Here is a 25,332-nt window from a genome sequence, read left to right on the forward strand (position 1 = left end):
CTTCATCCCTCCCTGTTTTCTCCCTTTTGCTCTACCGCTGCATTTTGTAAACTTGTAAGGTGTTGTGACCCCTCGTGAATGTTTCTGTGCATTTTTAGAATGAATTTCAGTATTTGTAGTGTTTCTGGTGATGCTTTGGCTTGGTGTTTATGTGTTTTGTCAGTGTTTACAAATGTACACTATAGGTCAAATTTCTCTTTTTGCCTCCAGGCTTTAACAGCTTTTGGCAATGGATCCATTGAAGGTTTTTCTTTTAAATGGTGTTGTCCTGTCCACAATATCTGAGAGCACATCTCTTTGTTGTTCCTGACAATCCATTCTGAATCAACAAAAACAAAACAGCTGCAAAAGCAGAGTGAATTTAACATATGGTGCGTTAAAGTCATTGGAATAGATTAAAATCAAACATTAGACATGCATAACTGAATGTGTTTAGTGTGGTCTTAAAAGCCATTTGATTTCAAATTGTCAAAATACATGAAATCAGTTTTGTTGTCATATGATTTGAGCTCAAATAGGAATTTCTTCACAAAGCTGAAAAAAAAATATGCAGAAAAACAAGCCAATGCATGACCACTGTAGATACACTGTAAAAACTGCCGGGTTCCACACAGTTTCTTCATGTCGTCCCAACACAAATCAATTAAGTTAACTTAAACGTTTTTACAAATGTAAGTGGATTAAACATAAAACAATTAAGTTGTCCAAAAAAAACAACAACTTAAGATTCAACTCATTTTAAATAACTGAGCACAAGCAGCAAAATTTATTTTTTGAGTGTAGCGGCTCCTTAAAATCTGTTCTTATACATCTCAAAATAATCTGGCAAATTAAGGCTATTTTAAAAGAACTGATTTAATACTGATCCAAGAACTGAACAAATATATTGAAAAATATGTCATATTTACTTTTTTATATACAGTATTGCTAAATACTATTTAGCTAGGGGCATCACAGTGGCGCAGTGGGTAGCACGATCACTTCACAGCAATAAGGTCGCTGGTTTGAGCCCTAGCTGGGTCAGTTGGCATTTCTGTGTGGAGTTTGCTTCTTCTTCCAGTGTTCGCGTGGGTTTCCTCTGGGTGCTTCAGTTTCCCCCACAGTCCAAAGACATGCGCTATAGGGGAATTGAATAAGCTAAATTGGCTTGTATAGATGTTTCCCAGTGTTGGATTGTGGCTGGAAGGGCTACTGTGGTGTACCCATATTAATAAAGAGACTAAGCCGAATAGAAAATGAATGAATGAATAAACTATTTAGCTATATTAAATAATGTTATACCCATCTTAGCCATCTACTATCCATCTTTTCTAAACCTTCTACACCTGAGTAATTCATACTTCTGAGACCCCTAGGGGACTACAATGGAGCCGTGGGGGGTCTGTGGCAAGAAGCATTTGGATTTCTGGGATGTCCATGCATATTTGGGGGTCTGCGCGTCTAAAAGATTGAAAATCCCTGAAAAGGTCTATACTCTTAAATATAGTATCTCTCTGTATGTAAATGCTATAGAAGAACAATTTTTTGTTTCCCTAAGAACTTTTTTAGGGAACAATTCTTAAAAAAGTCTTTTCTGTCTCTGTATAAAAGACCATGGCTGTCGTTTTTTTGATGATGAGCCCCCCAAAATGTGATATTGTGGATTTAAAGTAAAAACTTTATCTACAAAAAATTAAGTTTGTGCAAAGCCAGACAAAACAACTGATGTATTTTAGCACACATCAGAAATCTGTCTTGTACATAGCAACTTAGCAAGAAATCAGCCCCTATAAATTTGTGTTGCCAAATCTAGTGAAAAAAAATCATTTTAACCTGAAAATAAATCTAATGATTTATATAGCAAGCAATACCACCAACCAATCACTCTTAATTACTCTTAAAAATACTTGATTGATTTATGAGCCAAGCACAAGACATATACACTTATATTAAGTGAACATGCACACTAGCAAAAACCACACCTGTCTGTGGTTTAGTTCAAGTTGCACAACACCCAAAAATATATGGTGTTCCCCAACACAATTCTTCAGTTTTTTTTGCGTCGACAACCTAATTGTTTTATGTTCAATCCACTTCAAAAACAATTAAGTTACAGTAACTTAATTTGTTTTGTGGAAAACATGAAGGAATTGTGTGGAACTCAGCATGTTCTACAGTGAATATGACAAAGGTTTTGGTGCTGTATTTAAATAAATTACCTACGTATGTTAATTACTTCTAGAGATTGCAGAGTGATTTAGGATAATAGTGAATGATGTAGAAAATTATGTAAAATGATCCTGAATCTGAGATAAGGTAAATGTTAAAGTGTGGATCCATAAGCACAAGTGGTCCTCGCCTGACCCCAAACTGACCTTAATAATGGAAAACAGCCGAAACAGCAGCGGTTCAACTTCCACATGCATCACATGTGTTATTGTTTTTGAACAGCCTCCATTTTCACAGTGCCCACTTCAACAGAAATAATATGCCAAACATGGCACCCTTTAAGATTCATCCATCACTATTGACATTGTTTTTGTAGTTGGAGCCTGAAAAGTTAAGAGTAAATGATGCATTTTGCTTTAGCTTATCTCATCTGCAACGCCAGATCCTAAACATCAGATTTTTACTTGTGTAAGTTTCCTATAAAATGACAGTATATATTAAAATAATTTCAAGAAATATTACTTTTAATCTGTTTTTTTGCTGCTAAAAACAAACACAGGATTGTGATTCAGTTAAATCAACAGTACAGTGACAGTAAAGACATTTATAATGTTACAAGAGGTTTGTTTCCCATAAAACCTTTCCGGGCAAGTGAGCTACTGTCTCAGGCTTTACAACAAATTTCTAGATGGCTTGAGCTGTCTCATTTAATGTTAAATGTCAAGAAAACAGTTTCTATGTGCTTCTTCACAAGAAATAGGCCTGTATGGGATCAATTTTAGGTGCTGATTAAAAATAAAGTTATTGAAGAAGTGAATGAATTTAAGTACCTTGATATTCTCTCAGTTGACATATTGCATTACATCATGGTCACGAGCCTCTTAAACTACATTGATGCCTATTGACTCGATATATAAACAAGCCGTTAAAATTATTAACTTAAAGTCTGTGCGATGGCATCATTGTGAGGTTTGCTGTAAACATAACCTTTTTAGTTGTAATATTTTTATTAAATTTGCTTATCTTAAATTGGAGGGAAGGGGGAATGAAGAGATCAAATGAATTAAGAAAGGATTCAAGAAAGGACTGAACAAACTAAGGAAGGAAGGATGAAAGGAATGAATGAATGAATGAATGAAGGAACGAAGGACCTATTGAAGAAAAGAACAAAAAATAAATGAATGAAGGGAAGAATGAAGGAAGGGACAAATAAATGAAGGAATGGACGAACGAATGAATGAAGGACAGAATAAACAAATAATAGAAGGAACGAACAAATATAGAAAGATCACTAAATGCACTACAGAATGTTACGTTTACACATCCCTGCACAAACTGCATGTAAACGCATCAATTTTTCACCGTGCAATACTCACTCCTCTTGAGTACTTTTATAAGGGCTACTTTTTACTCATACTTTGAGTAATATTTACAACAGACACTTTTACTCTACTTGCACTGCATTTTTCAACAAGTACTTTTGGTTGAGTACGATTTCAGTTTGGTTGATTTCAGTACTCTTTCCACCACTGAGTATAGCCTACAGTGTGCCATTAGATATAATCAAACTGCAGCAGCAGCTCCAAAAACCGGTTTGATTTTCATAATCAGAAAGTACTGTTAGTGCACTGTTGCATGAAGAGCCTACAGTTTTCTGATTTACAAAATCATGCAAAATCAATCCACGCAACAGAAAAAGAGGAAGTGGAACTCAGGTGTGCGCTTGCCCCTTAATTTCCCCTTTCTTCCTTCAAACCCAAACACCACCCCACCCTTTCGTCCTAGTCCTAAAATCCTGTTTGCTCATACATTGTCTGTCAACCAAATCTGACTCCCTGAGCAAGATTGTGATTTGCTGTTGGATTAGCAGTCTTGTTCCAGGATGTTCTGCCTGTAACTGTCCTCCGTCTGACTCAGACCCATGTTGAGGTGTAATAAACAGAAGCATTTGCATAGGCGCCACAGATTTGTTTACCAACTGTACTAAAGAGTCACTGTTTCCACCCTGACGTGGACACTGATTTCTGTTCCTAACTTTTTTTTTTCGGCAGGTGAGCAGGGCGCAGATGGGGAACAGGTCAACAGTGGAAGTGATGAGATTTCTGACCAACTTCTTCAGCTTTTTGCTTGACAAGTTCCTCTTCGTGTTTTGCGATCGTCAGAGGTGTGTGATGTGTGTTTTATGTCGCTGTATACAGTAGTGACTGATTGAATTTTTCTAACTGTCTCTTTTGTTTGAGAGGGGCGGTGTACGTAAAGCTGTGTCAGTACGAATTTGTTTGGCAAAACGGCTTGAACTCAACTGATGGGAGTGACCTGAAAAGCAGACGTCTGTAAATCTCTGAGTTTTCAATTGTTTGCGCAACAAAAGACTAAGTTGGTCAAAGTTTATTCTTGGGAATCATCTCATTTATAAATGTGCTGTAAATGTTTTATTGTGTTGCCTTTCTGCGCCAAGCTCTGGCCTACAAGGTCCGTTCATTAAGCTGCAGTGAAGTTTACAAACCTGCCAGGCAAGAGATTTGCATGTAGAGTTCCAGGTACCTATTTGAATGAAGCTTTATCTCTAGTCACACCAGAGATTTCACACAGCCTCTGGCGGTGTGCAGAAGCATCGGCTGGGCCAACGGAACTGTGTATCCGGATCCTCGACAGGGCGGAGACACCAGAAGACAAACACTGCAAAGCCTTGTTTGCTGACTCTTCTCATTTTTCACTGTACCTGGACTGATTTTTTTTTACACATTTACAGTACACACACCCCCTCCCCCCTTTGTCTTCATCACACAACTTGATTTAAAAAAGGAACTTTTATGAATTAACAGTCAAGCGCCGTTTCAGACAGAAGTATTTATTTAGCACTTTAGTCACAAGAGTTTCTATAAATAACACAGGACAAAAAAAGCTTCATTCTGAAAATAAACATAGAATATTTTAATGCATTTAAAAAGAAATATGATTACAAATAACAGAAATATCTTCATGGTCCTTCATGGTGTACATATGGATGATTTAATAGTAGAAATTGAAATTTGTTTGGGATTTTCCTGGTCAGATTGTAGCTTTGATGAATTATTGGTTACTATACAGACGATCATTTTGAAGTCAGCTTAAAGTTCTGTAACTGGCACAGGGGTGGAATTAAGGTTATTATCTCTTTTTATTATTTTAATGCCATGTTCTTTTCTCATTTTTATGACTATACACTGTAAACCCTTATACGCTGAGACTACTCAAAATTATTTGAGAAAAGTGATTCTCTCAGTTCGTTTGAGTAATGGAAAATCAACAACTTGATTAATTGAGTTGACCAAATTCGGTCTTTTCATTACATTTACTTAAATGTTTAAGTACAGATAACTTAAAATGGCTAATAAACCAAACTTCCAAATTTTTCATCTTTTACATTCTTTACTTAATTACTTCCAAGGCAGTTTATATCAAAGTTAAAGGTGTAGTAGGTGATCTTCCACAATGCTATCTGCTTAGCATAAATCTCTGAATCACAATCCCTCCCTTGCCATCTAGAGCCATGCCTTCTTAAACATGAGCACAGCAAAAGAACCATCTCTCGTGTTAAAAGCAACTAGTGCTTGTCTGGTGGCGTGCAAGCCAAACTTACATGCTATTTCAGAGTGACCAGAGTTGCATGGTAAACAATATAGGGAGAGACTAGGCAGAATAGCAGTATTTACTTGTGTTTTGTTGTTAAACTAATTAAAATCTACATGATCGATGCTGTAAAAGGTCCCTTATTAAACTGAAAATAGTCTTATCAATCTTTCATTGGAAGATTTTAGTGGCTGAACAACACTTCTGTGAAGATATAACCCGTTTGTAACAACAACATCGTTCGAGGTTACTAAAGTAACCCTTCGTTCCCCGAGGAGGGGAACGGAAGCACTATAAGTGGATTTGATGTTCTAAATCCACGTATGGGAGATTCGGTTCAGAAGCTGAAACGTCTGAAAGAGTATTGAACGGGCCAATTAAGAATGAATTGGCAGCGCAAGCCTGCGCAGGTGTACTGCATAGGCTTAATAAACTGAGCATATAAGCACACCTGGCGCCAGCAGACGCTATCCTTTTTAAGCTGAAAAGACTTTTAACAGCTAAGGGACAGTCATTATGGCGACGGAGTATAGTGCTTCCGTTCCCCTTCACGGGGAAACGAAGGGTTACTTTAGTAACCTCGAACGTTCCCCTTCGGGGGGAACTCCAGCACTATAAGTGGATTTGATGTTCTAAATCCACATATGGGAGCCCATTGAAAGCGCCATAATGACTGCACCTTACCAACACCCATCATGAGAGAGCGGTCAGGCAAGCGTGACGCATCCAGATCATGAGAGGCGCGGTCCTCCAACGTGCCCTTGGCCCTAACTTATCCCACTTCAAAAGAAGTTTTACGGAATAGGTATATTTTTTGGGAGTCGCTAGCGTCTAGATAATTCTAGGAATATACGACAGTACGTTGGGAAGCGTGCCATCCCAGTAGGGAGGACGCTGCGGAGACCATCCGCACCCAATAGGGGAAACAAATGGAATTACATATGGACTAACCCTGAGAAGGGGGAGTGCGCATAAGAAGGTGGTTAGCAGATAGGGAAAGCACGGGTCCACCCAGGGGGGGAACTTAACCGTGGCGGAAAGCATATGGGGATCACCAGCGGGGATCGGCCATAACAGGCACCTATACCCAAGACGCGGGCTGACCAGCGGGCAGACCTACAACGTAGTGGGCCAGCAAGTGACTCCTCCGCTGAGTCAGTGCTGGGGGCCTCGGAGGAATCTGCAGGGCTCACCGAATGGGGAACTTTACTGACAGACAGGAGGGTGCACATCTCTCCGTGTTAGGGGAAAAGGCACCGCAAGCGTGTACAACACCTACCGAGTTGTTTCCTCAATCACCAAAGGTCCCTAACACGCTTGAGGAAACCGGCTCCACTCGCAGATTATAAAATATTGCAAATGTGTTGGGTGTCGCCCAGCCCGCAGCTCTACAAATGTCTGTTAAAGAAGCGCCGCGCGCACACGCCCAAGAGGATGCAACGCTCCGAGTGGAGTGCGCACGCACTCCCGGGGGGCGTGGCTGACTTCTGCTCAAATAAGTACATGAATGGCCTCCACAATCCAGTGGGATAAACGTTGTTTAGACACGGCACTTCCCTGCTGCCGTCCGACAACAGACAAAGAGCTGCTCAGAAGATCTAAGTTCCGAGTACGGTCCACATAATGCGCAGAGCGCGAACTGGACAAAGTAAGGACAGGGCTGGGTCTGCCTCCTCCGGGGGCTGCGCTTGCAGGGTTACTACCTGATCTCTAAAAGGGAGTGGTAGGAACTTTGGGCACATAACCCGGGCGGGGTTTTAGGATAACGTGAGAAATTCCGGCCCGAATTCCAGGCACGAGTCACTGACCGAAAAGGCCTCCAGGTCCCCGACCCTCTTAATGGAGGCCAACGCGACCAGCAGAGCTGTCTTTAGGGACAGAAATCTTAAAGATAGTGTATCGAGTGGCTCAAAGGGATCAAATCGCAGGCTCGTGAGAACGAGGGCGAGATCCCAAGAGGGCGTGAGAGGGGGGCGAGTTGGATAATTCGCCTAGCGCCTCTGAGGAACCGGATGATGAGGTTATGCTTTCCCACGGTGCCACCAGCCACCTCGTCATGGTGAGCGGAGATGGCGGCAACGTAACCTTGAGAGTGGAGGGCGACAGCCTACTGTCCAGCTTCTCTTGAAGGAAAGAGCACAACACTGATCTGGCAAGATCGGGGGTCTTCTCTGCGAGAGACTCACCATTCAGTGAATAAACTCCACTTCAGGGCGTAGGCGCGCCTCGTGGAGGGGGCTCTAGCCTGAGTGATGGTATCAACCACCGCGGGCGGCAGGTTACCTAAGTCTTCCTCGCGTCTATGGACCACACGTGGAGGTTCCAGAGATAGGGGCGAGGGTGCCAGACGGTGCCTTGTCCCTGAGAAAGTAGGTCCTCTCTCAAAGGGATCTGCCATGGGAGGGCCGTCGCGAGGAGGGAGAGCTCTGATCACCAGGTCCGGTTGGGCCAGAGGGGCGCAACTAACAGAACCTGTTCCTCATCCTCCCTGACCTTGCACATTAACTGCGCGATCAGGCTCACTGGGGGAAACGCATACTTGCGTATGCCCCGAGGCCAGCTGTGGGCCAGTGCATCCGTGCCGAGAGCCCTCGGTCAGGGAGTAAAACAACTGGCAATGAGCAATCCCGGGGGAAGCAAACAGATCGATCTGGGCCTCCCCGAATCGCGCCCATATCAGCTGTACAGACTCGGGGTGGAGTCTCCATTCTCCAGAGTGAATCTGCTGCCGTTAGAGCACATAGGCTGCACGGTTGAGCATACCTGGGATGTGAATGGCGCTGCGACTTCAGCCGCGGGTGACTCCAGAGGAGCAGACGGCGGGCGAGCTGAGACATGCGGCGAGAGCGCATACCCCCCATGCGGTTGATATATGCCGCCGCCGCCATACTATCCGTCCTGACCAGCACGTGTTGTTGCTCCAGCACCGAAAAAAAAACGGCGGAGAGCAAGGAACACTGCCAACAGCTCTAGGCGATTGATATGCCAATGCAGCTGGGCACCTACCCACAGGCCCACAGCTGCATGCCCGCGACACACGGCTCCCCAGCCTGTGCTGGAAGCATCTGTCGAAACAACAACATGACTGGACGCCTGTCCCAGAGGCACACCGGCCTGCAGGAACGAGGGGTCGTTCCAGGGGCTGAGGGTGCGGCTACACAGCGCAGTAACAGAGACTCGGTGTGTGCCCGCATGCCATGCGCGTCTCGGAACTCGGTCTTGAAGCCAGTGCTGAAGTGGTCTCATATGGAGCAATACGAGCGGCATGACAGCCACAGCGGAAGCCATATGCCCCAGGAGCCTCTGAAAATATTTCAGTGGGACCACTAACTTGCTGTCGAGCTCATTCAGACAGTTCAGCAGCAGGCGAGCGCGCTCTCCGGAGAGGCGCGCTACCATGGTGACCGAGTCCAACTCCATTCCGAGAAAAGAGATCCTCTGCACCGGGGCGAGTTTGCTCTTTTCCCAGTTGACCTGCAACCCCAATCGGCGAAGATGCCGGAGCACCTCGTCTCTGTGCGCAGTCAATTACTCCCGAGAGTGGGCTAAAATCAGCCAATCGTCGAGACAATTGAGTGAGCGGATGCCCGCGAGCCGAAAGAGCGCTAGGGCACCCTCCGCGAGTTTGGTGAAGACCCGCGGAGACAGAGAGAGCCCGAAGGGGAGGACCTTGTACTGCCATGCTCGACCTTCGAACGCAAACCGCAGAACTGACGGTGGCGTGGAAGAATGGAGACATGAAAATACGCGTCCTTCAGGTCTATGGCTGCAAACCAATCCTGAGGGCGGACGCATCAGAGGATGCGCTTCTGCATAAGCATTCTGAACGACAGCTTGTGAAGGCAGTGATTCAAAACGCGCAGATCTAGGATTGGCCGTGACCGACCGCTCTTTTTGGGTACGATGAAGTACGGGCTGTAAAATCTGCTCTCCATCTCGGCTGGAGGTACCGGCTCGATTGCACCCTTCGCCAGGAGGGCAGCAATCTCCTCTCGCAAGACAGGGGTGGACAGGGGATTAACCCTGGTGAATACATGCCCGTGAACTTGGGAGGCCGTTCGAAAACTGCAGTTCGTAGCCGAGTCTGATCACGCGTATGAGCCACCGCGAGGGGCTGGCCTGCGCTAACCAGGCAGGCAGAGCCCTCGCTAATGACGTCATCGCAGCAATCATTGACGTACCCGCGGAGGGGCAGCGCGGAGCGGGTGTGCTAATCCGGGGAGCGCGAGGGTCCCACAGAAGAGCTGGAGGAGAGCGATTCACTCTGGCTCCGCACCCTGACTCCGGAGGGGGGGCTTGGGGGCTGGGAGAAGGGAGACCGTCCCCCCAGCGCCCGTGAGCCGCTGGCGGAGCATGCAGACCTTGCGAGCTGAGAGGCGGCGCGTCCCAGGCTGGCAGGGACTGCAGTGCCCGTGAGCCACTGGCGGAGTGCACCGAACCTACGAGCTAGAGAGCTGAACTCAAACTGGCAGATTTCGGGCTGTCACCTCCGGGGAAGTGGAAAAGTGCCCTTTCATTTTATGGCAGTAAAAGGTGCCGTTGGAAATGGCGCCCCGCCCTCCAGCGAGGAAAGAGCAAGTTCCCTCCTCTCCAGATGACCTGTCCCAGGGACGCTTCGCGGTCCAGAACCGCACAGTCGGAGCTCCGTCCTGAAAAGGACGTGCTGCACGACTGTGTTGCTCTTTTAGGATGCTTTGCAGCAATACGCACTGCTCTGGAGGACCGGACCCAAAGGGACGCCAGGCAAGGGAGAAACCATCTGCCGCTGCGTGGACTCGCTCTGGACCTGGAGGAAACCCACACGAACACGGGGAGCTGTAAGGCGACAGTGCTAACGCTGAGCCACCGTGTCGCCCCTGCATGTATATCAATTAAGAAAAATGTATATAAGCATTTAGAAATCTACTTACTAATTTAACTTTTTTCTTTGGTCAGATGGGTTCAGGTAGTGCCTCTGTCCTGCTGCGCTTCAGCATAACTCAGCAACCAAAGCAAAATGACCACCTTGTGTCATATAAAATACACTAAAAAAAAACAACCTTTTTTTTGCACGTTCAAACTACTTAATTAAAATGAGCTGAAACAACACAATTTTTGAGATTTCATTGGGGCAACCTAATTTTTTTATGTTAAATCCACACAAATTTGTTAAAAGTGTTAAGTTAACTTAATCAGTTTGTGTTGGGTTGACATGAATGAATTATGTGGAACTCTGCATTTTTTACCGACCAATCAGCGGGGTTGTCAAGGCAGAATTTCAAGCGCAACTAATCATTTTAAACAGACACAGAAGTTGTTTGCTGCCTAATGAGTAAGTTAAGCACACCTGTTTAAGTTTTGATGCCAAAACTTATTTTTATTTTACATTAATGTATTTTAAGTAATGTCAAGTTATATTAACTTTTAGTATTGACAACAGTGGGGTTTACAGTGTAGTTTTAAAGAAATAGGTCACCCAAAAATGGAAATTCTGTCATCATTTATTTTACTTCATGGGGTTTTAAACCTTTTAAGACTTTCTTTTTTCTGTTGAACACAAAAGAAGATATTTTGAAGAATGATGTTTGATGGCACCCATTTAGTCACCCAGTAGGACTTCCACAGTTGTAAAAAAAAAAAACTATGTCAGTCAATAACAGCATTTTTTAAAGTATTTTTTTAAATTATAAAATATCAAAATAAGCACCATATTTCAAAATATTTTAAATATGGTTTTTAAAGTAAATAAAGTGAGTAAATGATGACAGAATTGTTATTTTTAGGTGAACTAACCCTTTAATTTAAGCTCTTTCTCCATTAAAATTTAATTTTAGATTACCAACGACAACAGGTTTGGAGTAACATGAGTGAATTATGTTAGAATTTTACTTTTGTTTTGTGCGTTAACGATTCTTTAAACTCAAGTTTACTTAGAAACAATTTCCTATGAAACAGGAGCTTTTGCTTGCAAATAACAACCATCTGTCACCTTCATTTCCTCCTCATTGTCCATCAACTTCTGTTATTTAAGGCTGTGCTGGCTCTCGTGGTGTCTGCGAAGATCCACCTTCCTCTGAAAGCCTTTGGAGCAGATCTCGCAGCCAAACGGCTTGAATCCAGTGTGTTTGCGGCTGTGTGTGATGAGATTGGAGCTCTGGCTGAAGGCTTTACCGCACACCTGGCATTTGTGAGGTTTTTCACCTGCAAACAAACAACGTTCAATCTATTTTAAAACATGTAATGTACAGGGTTTGAAATTACTTGAATGTATTCAACTGTTTTCAAGGTTTAGATTTAGGATAAGGTGTTTGAAACTGCTTGGAAATATAATTGTGTTGATTTCATAATAATTGATCTTACTAAATAGTTAATCACATAGGTAACACTTTATTTTAAGCCTCAGTTCATAATTATAATAAACCACTAACAGGCCAAATCCCGATTCTATTTTTGTACCCCAATCTCTTCCCTTTCCCCTTGGCCCTTGAAACAGAGTGTGAAGGGAAAGGGCTTCAAAATTTACCCCTAAGAAATGGTACACCACTACAGCACCAGTATTTATCTTTAGGAAACCAATGAAGGCAAGGATATCATGTTATCAGTTCGATGTAACGTGGCAATTAACTGTCCTGTGCATTTACACCGTGGCCATATTCATCTATGTAAACACACGAAAACATTAATGTTATAGCAGACACTGTAAAAAGGTCATTCCCCGCTGCTAGACTTTTCTCGCAGGGTATTCGAGTATCATCCAGTGACAGAATGTTGTGGGACTGCTGTAGAGGAGTTAATATTAGGGATTATAGGTTTTTTTTTTAGCGTTTTTTTAAATTTTTTTTAAGCATGACGGTAAAACACGAACGCTGTTATGAATGATTTAAAACATGTGCTTGTATGTTGTAAAAGTTCGTAATAATGAGAAAAAAAACAACTAATTTGTGCATCTCCTTACTTCCGTGTGCAGCCAACGCAATCTCGTGGCAATTGGTAATTTTTTGATTTAGTGGATAACTCGTATGATTTTGTACAATCTAATTCATACAGTTTAATACAATTTGCTCATCCCCCAATGACGGTTGAGGTTAGGGGTCAAGTTATGAGCCACGCCTCCTTTTTAAAATTGTACATTTTTGTACAAATTAGCCACTAAACTGACAAAACGTAAAATACTTACATTTCCTCGTGAGATTAGGGTGGTGCAGCCATGCTGCCGTTGTGGATGGCGTATTTTGGGAAATTTTTTTACCACTTAGTTTCGAGTGTGGTCCTGAAAAATCTCAGTTTCAAGGGCCATCTAGTGCTTTCTCTTAGCCCAAATGAGAGGGGCTAGAATTGGGATTGGGCTTAAGGCTATTAGCTCAATATACTGCTAATTAGCTGCTTATAGTTCGTAAGATGGAAGTTTAGGTTTTGGGTAAGATTAGGGATGTAGAATGAAATCATACTTTATAACTTATAAACAGTTCCTATCTTAATAATAGGTACTAAACAAGTTGTTATTAACATGAATTGTGACCTAAAGTGTTAACCATATAATAAAATAAACCTTTTTGCTCTTGCATTAAATAAATTTTTTTTAAGTTTTTAAAATAAATATACATTTAAATGACATTTTAGAGTGTAAATAAGAGGAATTTAATGTTGGGGTTTAGGCAAAAATGCCATCAAACATTTTTATTTAGAATGCTTCACTTTCGTCAATTGGTGAAGTTTGTTCCTCGCCACTGTCACCACTGGCTTGCTTGGTTGGGACTTGTGGAGCTGTGCATCGATGGATTTGCTCTTCAGTGTTTGGACTTTTAGCAGTGAAATTTAAACCACAATGAACTGAAATAAAAACTTAATTAAACATCAATTCTGAAAACTGGACTGACAGTTTCAATTCACTACAACTTCTATGTTAAGCTGCTTTGACACAATCTACATTGTAAAAGTGCTAGAGAAATAAACTTGAATGCAATAACAATGATATAATGTGACAAAATATGCATGTAAATATGTCATTTGACAAACTTGCAAAATTCTGGACACAGTTGCAAGAGCTTACATTAGACTTTAGAAAAGGTGTTAGGATCCTAAATTTAAAAGCCTGTGTTAACTAGGAAATCTTTGATTAAAAAAACAGAACTGCTTGTAGCATGGATTTGCGTGCCACCCAGATTTGTTCTGTTTTCTAACACAGGAGTGGCTGTCTGCTACATGCAAAGTGAACTTTCCGAGAGGCTTCGGCAAAGCAGGAAGACCAGCTATGCAAATCAAGGCAGCATTTGTTTAATCTTCTTTTCTTGATTTATCTTTGGCGCTCTTGGAAACACACCCTCGAAAGCAAGCCAACTTCAGCATCTGAGTGAGGTGAACTTATCTGTTAAGCGTATTCGGTTTTAATGATTTACATGGAATGAGTGCAGAGATAACATGCATTTCCAAATAATATGCAGAGAGTTTTTGGGAAACTGTTACTGAGGTGGCATTAAACCGCATGTGTGTTTGTGTGTAATTTGTTTTATCAGTGCCACCATCTCTTTTCAAGCACAACATGACAAACATACAGGCGTCTCACCTGTGTGAATGTAGGTGTGTTTCTTCATGTCGGATTTCTGATGGAAGCGTTTCCCGCAATATTGACAGGGATATGGCCGTGTGTCTGAGTGGATCAGCAGGTGAGTAGATAAAGTTGAGGAGCGCTTGAAGGTTTTACCGCACATTTTGCACTCAAAGCTTCTTTCCTGTAAGCACAAAACAAAATTACTGCAAGTTCTTTTATCCACCTTTTTCCTGTGCTCCATGATGCCTTGTGTGAAATATGGGAGTCACTTCACTTAAACTGTAAGCAATCAGGGAATTTTTTTAATTACCTTATTTTCTTTAAAAATTTTGAGTTTTAAATTTGAATCTGCTAAAGTCATTTATTCATTTTCTTTCTGTTTATTCCCTTTATTCATCAGGGCTCACCACAGCGGAATGAACCACCAATTTATCTAAAATATGTCTTACAAAGCGAATGGCCTTCCAGCCGTAACCCAACAGTGGGAAACACCTGTACACTCTTACATTTACACTGATACACAACGGCCAAATTCATTCATTCATTCATTTTCCTTCGGCTTAGCCCCTTTATTCATCAAACTCGCCACAATGGAATGAACCGCCAACTAATCCAGCATATGTTTTAGACAGCGGATGCCCTTCTAGCTGCAATCCAGTACTGGGAAACATCCATACACATTCACATTCTCACAATTACACAACGGCCAAATTCATTCATTCATTTTCTTTCGGTTTAGTCCCTTTATTCATCAGGGCTCGCCACAGCAGGATGAACCGACAACTTATCCAGCATATGTTTTTACACAGCGGAAGCCTTTCTAGCTGCAATCCAGTACTGGGAAACACCCATACACTCTCAAATTCACACACATACACTACGGCAAAATTCATTCATTCATTTTCCTTTGGCCTTGTCACTTTATTCATCAGGGCTCGCCACAGCAGAATGAACTGACAACTTATCCAGCATATGTTTTACACAGTGGATGCCCTTCCTGCTGCAACCCAGTACTGGGAAACACCCATACACTCTCAAATTCACACACATACACTACGGCAAAATTCATTCATTCATTTTCCTTTGGCCTTGTCACTTTATTCATCAGGGCTCGCCACAGCAGAATGAACTGACAACTTATCCAGCATATGTTTTACACAGTGGATGCCCTTCCAGCTGCAACCCAGTACTGGGAAACACCCATACACTCTCAAATTCACACACATACACTACGGCCAAATTCATTCATTCATTCATTTTCCTTAGGCCTTGTCACTTTATTCATCAGGGCTCGGCACAGCTGAATGAACCGACAACTTATCCAGCATATGTTTTACACAGTGGATGCCCTTCCAGCTGCAACCCAGTACTGGGAAACACACTACAGCCAATTTAGCCTATTCAGTTCACCTATGGTGCACGTCTTTGGATTGTGGGGAAAGTGGGGCACCTGGAGGAAACCCAAGTGTACACATGGAGAACATGCAAACTCCACACAGAAATGCCAACTGACCCAGCCGGGGCTTGAACCAGCAACCTTCTTGCTGTGAGGCGACGGTGCTAACCACTGAGCCACCATGCCGCCCTCACCACAGTCAAAACAAAGAAAATAATCTAAGGGAACCAAAAAAAACTGTGAACTAAAAAGAGCTTATTTGGCCACAGTTATGACTGTGAAATTAATGTCACATTAAAATACCCCACATAACATCCCATTCATGATGGATAAAAAATAAAGTGTAAAAAATAAATAAAATGTACCTCCCTTATTAAAAATAAGTATATTTTAAATTCATTTTATGAAGAATATAAGTTGAATTAAATATCAAGTATACTACATATAGTAAGTATTCTATGTACTATTAGTATATTTAGTAGCAATTGTACTACTTAAATTACCACTTGGGACTAAGTTGTGTAACAGTAGTAAATTTTAGGTGCACAGCTAAATTTATCATTTGTACTGGAAGTGTAAGTTAATTATGCTTGTTAATTGTGGTGTCCTATGCTCTGAATTTCCTGGTGAATAGCTGGTGGTGCCAGGACTCAAACCTGCAAAGACTGACTCTCTATCCACTAGGTCACAAACTAGCCTACTTGTAGTTTTGTACTGCAATGGTTCCTAGTGTACTTTTAGTTAACTGGTGTTTTTTAGTGCTATGCTGCAAGTGTTGCTAAAAAATTTTCACTAGAGATCATTTGTTATACAAGATGAAGTGTGCAACTTGTAGTAGCCGATTTGGAATAACCTGAAGCTATTATTGGACAAATTTGTACTAAAAATAGTGTATTTATTGCCTTTCTACACTTATAACACAAATAAAGTACACTTTCATATCAATAATCAAGCATCTAATGAACTTTCACAGGCAAATACTTAAAGCTGTTCCAATTAAGCAGATAAAAGTACAATAAATACACTAAAAGTTATGCGCTGCTATAATTTAATTACAAATAAATATACCTATAAAATTAGTATTCTTCCTAAGTAACATTAGATAGCAAAGTAACAATTAGTCTGGCTGCAAGAATAATTAGCATATTTGTTTTTTAAATTGATAGCATAATAGCTTTGAATAAAAGTCTTTGAAGTGCTTCTTTTATCCTCGGTTGTGAGCCACTTTGGATAAAAATCCTCTGCTAAAAGAACAGATGTAAATGAAAAGTCTGAAGTGAACTGGGTCAGTTTGGTTTGTTCTTACCTGTGAGTGGACGTTCATGTGTTGCTCTAGACTGACTGCATGGCCGAAGCTCTTTCTGCAGATGCTGCATTCAAAAGGTCTTGTACCACTGTGAGAGCGGCGGACATGAACCTCCAACCCATGAGGCGTGGAAAACACCTAGATAAGACCACACAAATCAACAAACACGTTGACGTATATCAGTGTGTGTGTAAGTATGTACTGTATGTATGTTTGTATGTGTGAACAGGGGCAGACTTAGTGATTCAGGGGCCCTAAATAGTTCCAGTTGGATTCAGAATTATTAGCCCCCGTGAATTATTAGCCCCTGTTTGTTTTTGTTCCCCAATTTCTGTTTAACGTTGAAAATATTTCTTTAAAAAATTTCCAAACATAATAATTTTAATTACTAATTTCTAATAACTGATTTTTTTTTATCTTTGCCATAATGACAGTTAATAATATTTTACTAAATCATTTTCAAGACACTTCTATACAGCTTAAAGTGACATTACTTAACTAGGTTAATTAAGGTAACTAGGCAGGTTAAGGTAATTAGGCAAGTTATTGTATAATGATGGTTTGTTCTGTAGACTATCGAAAAAAATAGCTTAAAGGGGCTAATCAATTTGTCCCAGCTGAAATAAAACATATAAGACTTTCTCTAGAAGAAAAAATATTATCAGACATACTGTGAAAAATTCCTTGCTCTGTTAAACATCATTTGGGAAATATTTAAAAAAGAAAAAAAAAGATTAAAGGAAGGGCTAATAATTCTGACTTCAACTGTATGGGGCCCTAGCATTAAAACTCAAAACACTCTTTTTCTTTTCTTTTTTATTGGTTGTCCACCCCTGTGTGTGAATAACTTAAAAAGGACATGTCTGTATATACATGTCAAATTTCACATTTTCTAAATTGATTACATTTTCTTTATAGATTATACATATTTATTAAAAAGCAAAAAATGACAATTATACATAATTAATATATGTGCATTACATTTAAAATGTATATTAAAAATAATAGTAAATTATTTTTTAAATAAATAAATACAGTTAATAAACTTCAGAAATATATAAAATATAATATAAAAACTACAAGGACATCTTAAAATACCAACATAATTACACTTCATATATATATATATATATATACACACACACACACACACACACACACACACACACACACACACAYATATATATATATATATATATATATATATATATATATATATATATATATATATATATATATATATATATATATATATATATATATATATATATATATATATATATATATATATATATATATATTCTTTCTTTTAAAATGGTATTTAAACTTATTTAGAAATATTTATTTTTTAGAAAAAAATTATTATATTATGATAAATGGTTTACATATGCAAATTATTGATACCCTTCAATTTTGTCTTGGCCAGTTTTATTAATGAATTTTTTAATGCTTCTGTTGAACCGCATTTTGAAATAATATTTGATTTTCAAGAGAATATTGTCAGTAAATTTTGATTAATCATTACATTATATACATTATATATATATATATATATATATATATATATATATATATATATATATACATATATATATATATATATATATATATATATATATATATATATATATACAATTATATCAAGTTGTCAATTTATAACATATAGTACATAATACATTAAATAATTAGAAAATATTTATAACAAAATAGTTAAAATTAATACACACAATCAAATACAGTGTAATATAAAGGGTACATTTATATCGCTATTAAATACATTTAATTTCATTTATTTATATCTATGCTATTCTTTGAATAATTACTTTGTATTAATATCCAGATATCTTTGATATTTGTATTATTTATTTATAAAATTACCTGATTTGAATGTTAGCCTTCGATTAAATGGGCGTTATTACTGAATATCAGCTCATAGATATGGGCCAGTACAGGCCTTCTGTGCCATGTGTAATCATTCATCCACTTGGTTAATCAGCTATACTAATAGAGAAGACTCCAGATCCAGATCTGTTTTAACATTACATGTGATGGCTGGGTTTAGGGTTGGAGTAGGGGTATGTTAATAAAAAACAATTAATGGGAAATTTATTACATAATATAAATTATTCTCATTACCTTCCAGCCGCAGACATATGTGATCTATAACTGAATAACCATTTGGATGGATGATAACAGTCTTCTGAGCCTACTAGTTTTAAATGATTGTAAAAATGCTAGTTAAAGTAGCTGTGTTTACTATCTGACCTTGTCGCAGGTGATGCAGTGGTATGTGTTGGAGGAGGGCGAGTAGTGAGTGCTGCAGTCCAGCGGCTGTGGCTCTGCGCTCTGCTTCAGATGAGCTCCGTACAGACTGCTGGCATGATGGAGGAGAGACGGAGAAAAGCCCATATGTCTGAACTCCTGATATGAGGCAGGACCATGATCCCAGCCAAAAGAGCTCTTGTAGTATGGAGGAAACTCTGCCAGCTGAGGTTCTGATGGAGGTATGATGGAAACATTGACATGACGAGTGTTAATATGTCTAAATCTACCCTACACATGCCACATGATACTTGACAGTGATGTTTTTAAGGCAAGAGACTGCAGGTAAATAGAGGTCACAATTAACAATAAGGTTTCATTAGTTGCTAATCGTTAATATGAACTAATAGTGAACAATATTGTACTGTATTTATCATTATTATTATCATTGTTCAGCATTTACTGATACATTATTAAACTCCAAAGTTGTTCTTGTTAACATTAGTATGCACTGAGTTAGCATGAACTAACAAAGACACTGTAATAAATGCTTTGATCATTGTTTGTTTTTATTGGCAAATACAGTAACCAATGTACTTTTATGTAAAAGTTTTAAGCTGATTTATTAAATTCATAATTGCAAAAATGTTTAGTATGACAAGCTTATTAAAATGTTTTGTTTAAATACGTATATATTTGGTTTGTTCATTAAAGATCTGCTCATTTGCATACATTTATAGCACAAAAATCTGATTGGGTCAGTTTTATATTCTTGTTTCTCTTTTTATTATGTCATTATTAAGAAAATACCATGAACAGCCAGAACAAAAAACATTTTTGCTTTGAATTGCTGTAGAATAAAATGTTGTGTATATTCACTCAAATTGTGTACTGTATGAACAAATTCCTCTTTGAAAACCCTCAGAGTGTACTGTAGATTTGCATACAACTGTAAACTTTATGCTTAAGTGCTGCTGAAGATTTATGGTTCAGTGCAGGATAAAAAAAAAACTAATTTTGAGAAAATAGCCTCGAACCAACTCAGGCTCATTCTGAAAATGTCCCTCTATATAAATTTCTGGAGAACGTCAAATACATTCCAGGAGCTACAGTGTTTTTTTGCAGTTTTTGTTTTCGCAAGTCCATAAGAGACCGCTGTGTACACTTTTTGAAAACTGTCGACTGACTGTTTGACTGACTGAATAACTGACTGACTGATCGACTGACCCAGCCTCCTCCTTCCCTAAACCCAACCGACAGTTTTAAAAAGCAATTCAGAAAAAGAAAAGCCGTCGTCTGATTTTTACCAGATCATACCACATTCTCACCCTGTTATTCACTTGTTTGTTTTATTTTTTGGCTTCTGTTTTTGTCTTTTCTGCTTTCTGGAACTTGAACCCTGTCATCTTGGTCATCTCCTCTCTGCATCTCTAGTCCACCAAAGTACATTGCGAGCTAGCTGAACAAATTGTGTTGGTTTTAAAAAATGAAATGCAGCCATACGTACTTCTGGCTACATAATTCACTTTCTCCAGAAATGTATATAGAGCTATGTTTTCAAAATAAGCCTATGTTGCTTTGAACAGTATGTATTGTAATTATAATCATTCAAATAAATAAAGTGCGTAAAAATACTTAAAAGTGTTTTAAATGTCATCTTTACTATACACTGAAAAAAACTGAAACTTACTTTATGAAGTTTACATTGTAAAACAATTAGTTACTTGAAAACAAAAGTGAGTACAACCTGTTGCCTAAAAAATGACAAGTTGGCTTTTCTTAATAAACTTTGAACTAAGTTGTCCATTAAATTTTTTATAAATATCCACATAGTTAATTTACTTAATAGTTTTAAGGCAATGGGTTTTCTAGATAGCTCTAGTAAATTGTTTCAGGGATAGTTCACCCAATGATTAAAATGTCATCATTTACACAGCCTTGTTTCAAACCTTTATAAGATTTTTTCTTCTGTTAAACACAAAGGTAGATATTTTGATGAACCTGGAAACCTGTAACCATTGACTTCCTTAGTATTTGTTTTTATTTTTACTATGGAATTCAATTGATACAAGTTTTTTGCATTCTTCAAAATATCTTCTTTTTTGTTCAAGAGAAGAAATATCTCATAAAGGTTTGGAACCACTTGAGGGAGAATAAATAGTGAGTAAATTTTAATTTTGGGTGTGAATTATCTATTTACGTAGTCAACTAATTGCTTTTTACAGTTTACAAAATCTTGAAGTTGACAGGTTGCTTCAAAACAGTTTTTGCCAACAATATCTTTAAAATGGGCTCACCAGATATGTAAAAGGGACGTCTGGTGGCGGTGGGCAGCTCGGGGAGTGATGGGATTGGGCAGTCAGGCTCTCGCTCACACTTGATGAAGTCATACGGGTCTCTGTGGGACGGACGGGTCACTGGATCTACCTGAGGCCGCTCGGGGGATTTACACTCTTTTGGTTCCAGAGGGACCAGCGCTGGGACTGAGAGGTTACAATAACGCCATTGAAAAATCATGTCAGACAATTACATTCATCAAAATAACCCACAGTGTCTCTAAAACATTTATGAACACATTATAGACACAGTACTAAATGTTAGAATGTCAGTGTTTTTAAAACTCAAAAATTCAACCAAATGGCATCTGATGCAGATTTTTTTCAATTGAGTGTTATTTTACAATGATGTTGTGTTACACTTTAAAAGATATCTGTTAATTAACTGTTTATGTCTGTATATTGTAATTCAAAAGTGTTTTCTGTTTATTTGCAGTTGTGAATTGCATTATAGGACCTTGATCTCTGCTCTGTCGACTTTGGATGTTGAAAATTCAACTTTACAGTTTAACAAAGTGACTTTTATTTACATTTTAGTATGAATATTAAATAATATAAAGAGAAATAAGTCTGTAAAATATCAGAAAATGAAGTGGCAGTTTATTACAAGGTGTTATGCCATAAAATACAACACCAACTCAGACAATATGTTACTTCAAACTATTAAAAATGTTAATAAAAGTCACTTTTTCAAACTTTTTAAGGTTAAAAGTTACTGGAAGAGAGGTCAAGGTCTCGTAATGCATTTCAAAAGCATAAATAAACAGATTTTTAATGTTAGTTAACATGAACAAACAACGAACAATGCATTTATTACAGTATTTATTCATCTTTCACATTAGTTCAAGAAAATAAAGTCATACGTTGTTAGTTCATATTAACTCACAGTGCATTAACTAAAGCATGAATATGGATTTTGGTAATGAATTAATGAATGTTGAACTCTGATTAAATAATGCAAAAGTTTTGTTCGATCTTAGCTGATGTTATTAAGTAAATGAACTAATGAAACATTATTGTAAAGTGTGGCCCCTTATGCTTATACAATTTTCTTTTCCCAAATGACCACCAATAGCAGTTATGAACCTGCGAATAAACCGTTCTCTTGTTTGAATAGGCCTGTACTGTATAGTTTGCATATTGGTATCATCCACCCTAACTGCTCCACAGATTACAGACGTCCATGCAGAACAACCTATTGAGCTAAACCTTCACACACAGCACACACGCACACACACACACACACACACACGAGGCCCAGAAACACTGTCTAAAGTAAGCAGCTGTCAAGCTTTTGAGACGCAGCCCTAGAATCAAATAACAGTCAGCCTGAGGCTCAAGCACCGTTTGCAAACATCAATCTGACAGGTGCTCAGCACATCAAATCTTTCATTTCCCTCTAAGGACACTATTAGAGATTTTAGAATGAACGTAAAAAACAATTTGCAACAATTGTCTCGTGCAACATATGCCAAATGCTGAATTATATATTACTTTAGCTGCTTGTTCAAACCACTAATTTAAAATAAGTCGAAACAACACAATTCTCGTGTTAATTGTTTTATCTTCAATCCATTTAAATTTGTAAAAATGATAACTTAAATTTGTAAAAAATTATAACTTAACTGATTTGTGTTGGGAAACAATGAAAGAATTGTGTGGAACCCTGCATTTTTTTTTTACTGTGTATGCTACACTGTAAACCCCAACAGTTAACTTTATAAAATTAAATGAGTGTAGTTAACTCAAGATTTACTGAAAGTTAATTCTTCTCATTTGAAAAGAGTTTAGAACTCAGTGTTGAAGGTAATGAGTTAATTAAATACCTCATTACAGTACTCATTGATTTTTTAACTTAAATGGTTTGTAGCAACTGGTTTCCTCAAACAGTTTGGGTTGCCTTAACTTATTTGGTTTTACAGTGTATATAAACTTCTTAACAATCACTTTTTAAAAAATTAATTATTGGCTTGAGTTACTTGAAGAACATTCATTATTATATTTGTTTTTAGTGAGTAAAAAATATTTTAGATAATCAAAACAGTGATTGCACTAAGAAAAAAAATGTTTAATTTAATTTTAAATACATTAATACATTATTTCTGTTATTCTACTACACTGGAAAATAGCCTTCATTTAACCAATAAAAAAAATAGGGTAATGGTTTTACATCAAAATTTGATCACTAGAGCCAATGAAAAATAAATCATTTTCCACACATTAAAAAAAATCCTGTTTGCCTTATAATTTTAAGCTGAATTAAATTAATTTTATGAGTTCATTGAAATGTTAATCTGACTTAAAACAGCTTGTGTAACTAATAAAATTCAGTTAAAACATCATTAACTTAGTTTAATAAGTTACAATTACCTAAAAACATATACTGTCAGGACTAATTGATCGTATAATTTTTTAAAGTGCATGAAATTGCAAAGCATATTGAGTTTCTGTTTAATCTGTGTGAGTAACCTTAAAATCTTACATTGTTCAAAACAAATATTTCCTAGTTGAGCTCTTAATCAACACCATTTGAACTTAAAGTCTATTAGAAAAATAAAACTATTAATATTAAACTGAAAGATATGAAAATTAAAACGATACATTTTTAATCGGATGAAGTACTGCTTTTTTTTTGTATTTCTGCATCAAACCAAAAACGTTTTGCAGTGGCATTTGTGTGAAAAACATCATTTAGAACTTTTATCTGTAAAGTACAATTCAAACTAAATATAGAATATAATAATAAAACAACAATATAATAATACAGTGAAATAATAATAATAATTAAAAATCAACAACAGAGCATTTTAGTGTGAATACTCACTTGTTTTGGGTTCTGGTTCCGGGAGTTTTTGTGGAGCTTGTTCGGTGTCGTTTGGTCGATGCACATTATAAGACTTTTTACTTTTCACCAGAAACGACCGTGGCATGATTCCGTGATTCTGTTAAATGAGATTTGTTTACTGAGATGCTTTCGTTTGCTGTTGTTGTCATGATTGCCGCATAAACTTGAACATATTCGTGACTTCTCAAAACTTGAAATTGTCCAACAAATTATAAATGACAAATGCAATAGGCTACGATGATATTGATTCCTTTATATTAAAAAAAACAACTTGCTTTAAAGGGTTGATCTTTATATATGTCTAAAAAATTAAATAATAAAATTAAACACATAGTTAATGGGCTACAATAGCTATTAGGCGGTGATATAATTCTTTTTAACTTTCAGTCAAACTTTGCTCTGGTTTTAGACTTTTTTATAGCTAATTGTAGCCATAAAACAGTATATTTGTTAATAAAAATATATTATATCTACCTAATACTAATTCACTTAAGCTAGAAAAACTATTTCAAACTTCTAAATAAATAACTAATTGCGTGGAAAAAAATTACCTGAAATGATGCTGTGTTTAAAGTCCTTTGATTGTTTGAGTGGCTTCGAGCTGATGAAAAGTGCTAGGAAATCCGTTGTGATGTTTAGAAACTTAAGCACTGCATTGCTGTGAGTTGCTTGTGTTGAGTTTTTTAACTCCCCTCCCTGATTTTCAATCCGATAATTCTTGCGGTGGAATCTGACTGAGCTTTCGACCAATTACAGACGCAGAGCAGGTGCGACATTTGCCTACTAAACGCAAACTTAAACATCCTGGTATATAGGCGCTCTTTGACATTAGCCTATGTTTTAAGCAGCATATTAGTTTTTTTAATAAATAGCAATTAAAAAAATGTTACTGTATTTGGT

At 38.1% G+C, this 25,332-nt stretch overlaps 1 protein-coding gene across 3 annotated transcripts; it reads right to left on the bottom strand.

Annotated features, from left to right (window-relative positions):
- Nucleotides 1–4,980: 4,980 nt before the first annotated feature.
- On the bottom strand, nt 4,981–25,108 carry gfi1b (growth factor independent 1B transcription repressor). Of its 3 annotated transcripts, XM_005161133.6 has the most exons (7): nt 24,984–25,108; nt 24,412–24,529; nt 21,549–21,734; nt 19,255–19,484; nt 16,990–17,127; nt 14,303–14,468; nt 4,981–11,940 (listed from the first exon to the last, which is right to left on the bottom strand). In XM_005161133.6, exons 2-7 carry the CDS (start codon nt 24,515–24,517, stop codon nt 11,762–11,764), a joined length of 1,005 nt encoding a protein of 334 aa, XP_005161190.1. In that variant the 5' UTR covers nt 24,518–24,529; nt 24,984–25,108; the 3' UTR covers nt 4,981–11,761.
- Nucleotides 25,109–25,332: the final 224 nt, after the last annotated feature.

The sequence above is a fragment of the Danio rerio genome, chromosome 21 (genome assembly GCF_049306965.1).
Source record: "Danio rerio strain Tuebingen ecotype United States chromosome 21, GRCz12tu, whole genome shotgun sequence".
Classification (NCBI taxonomy): Eukaryota; Metazoa; Chordata; class Actinopteri; order Cypriniformes; family Danionidae; genus Danio; species Danio rerio.

Excerpts from the sequence above, each read along its gene's own strand:
- gfi1b (XM_005161133.6), bottom strand. The coding sequence starts at position 24,517 with ATGCCACGGTCGTTTCTGGTGAAAAGTAAAAAGTCTTATAATGTGCAT. Across the intron at positions 17,128-19,254 it reads ACTGCATCACCTGCGACAAG|GTGTTTTCCACGCCTCATGG; the intron begins GTCAGATAGTAA and ends GGTCTTATCTAG. Across the intron at positions 11,941-14,302 it reads ACACACCTACATTCACACAG|GTGAAAAACCTCACAAATGC; the intron begins GTGAGACGCCTG and ends GTTTGTTTGCAG.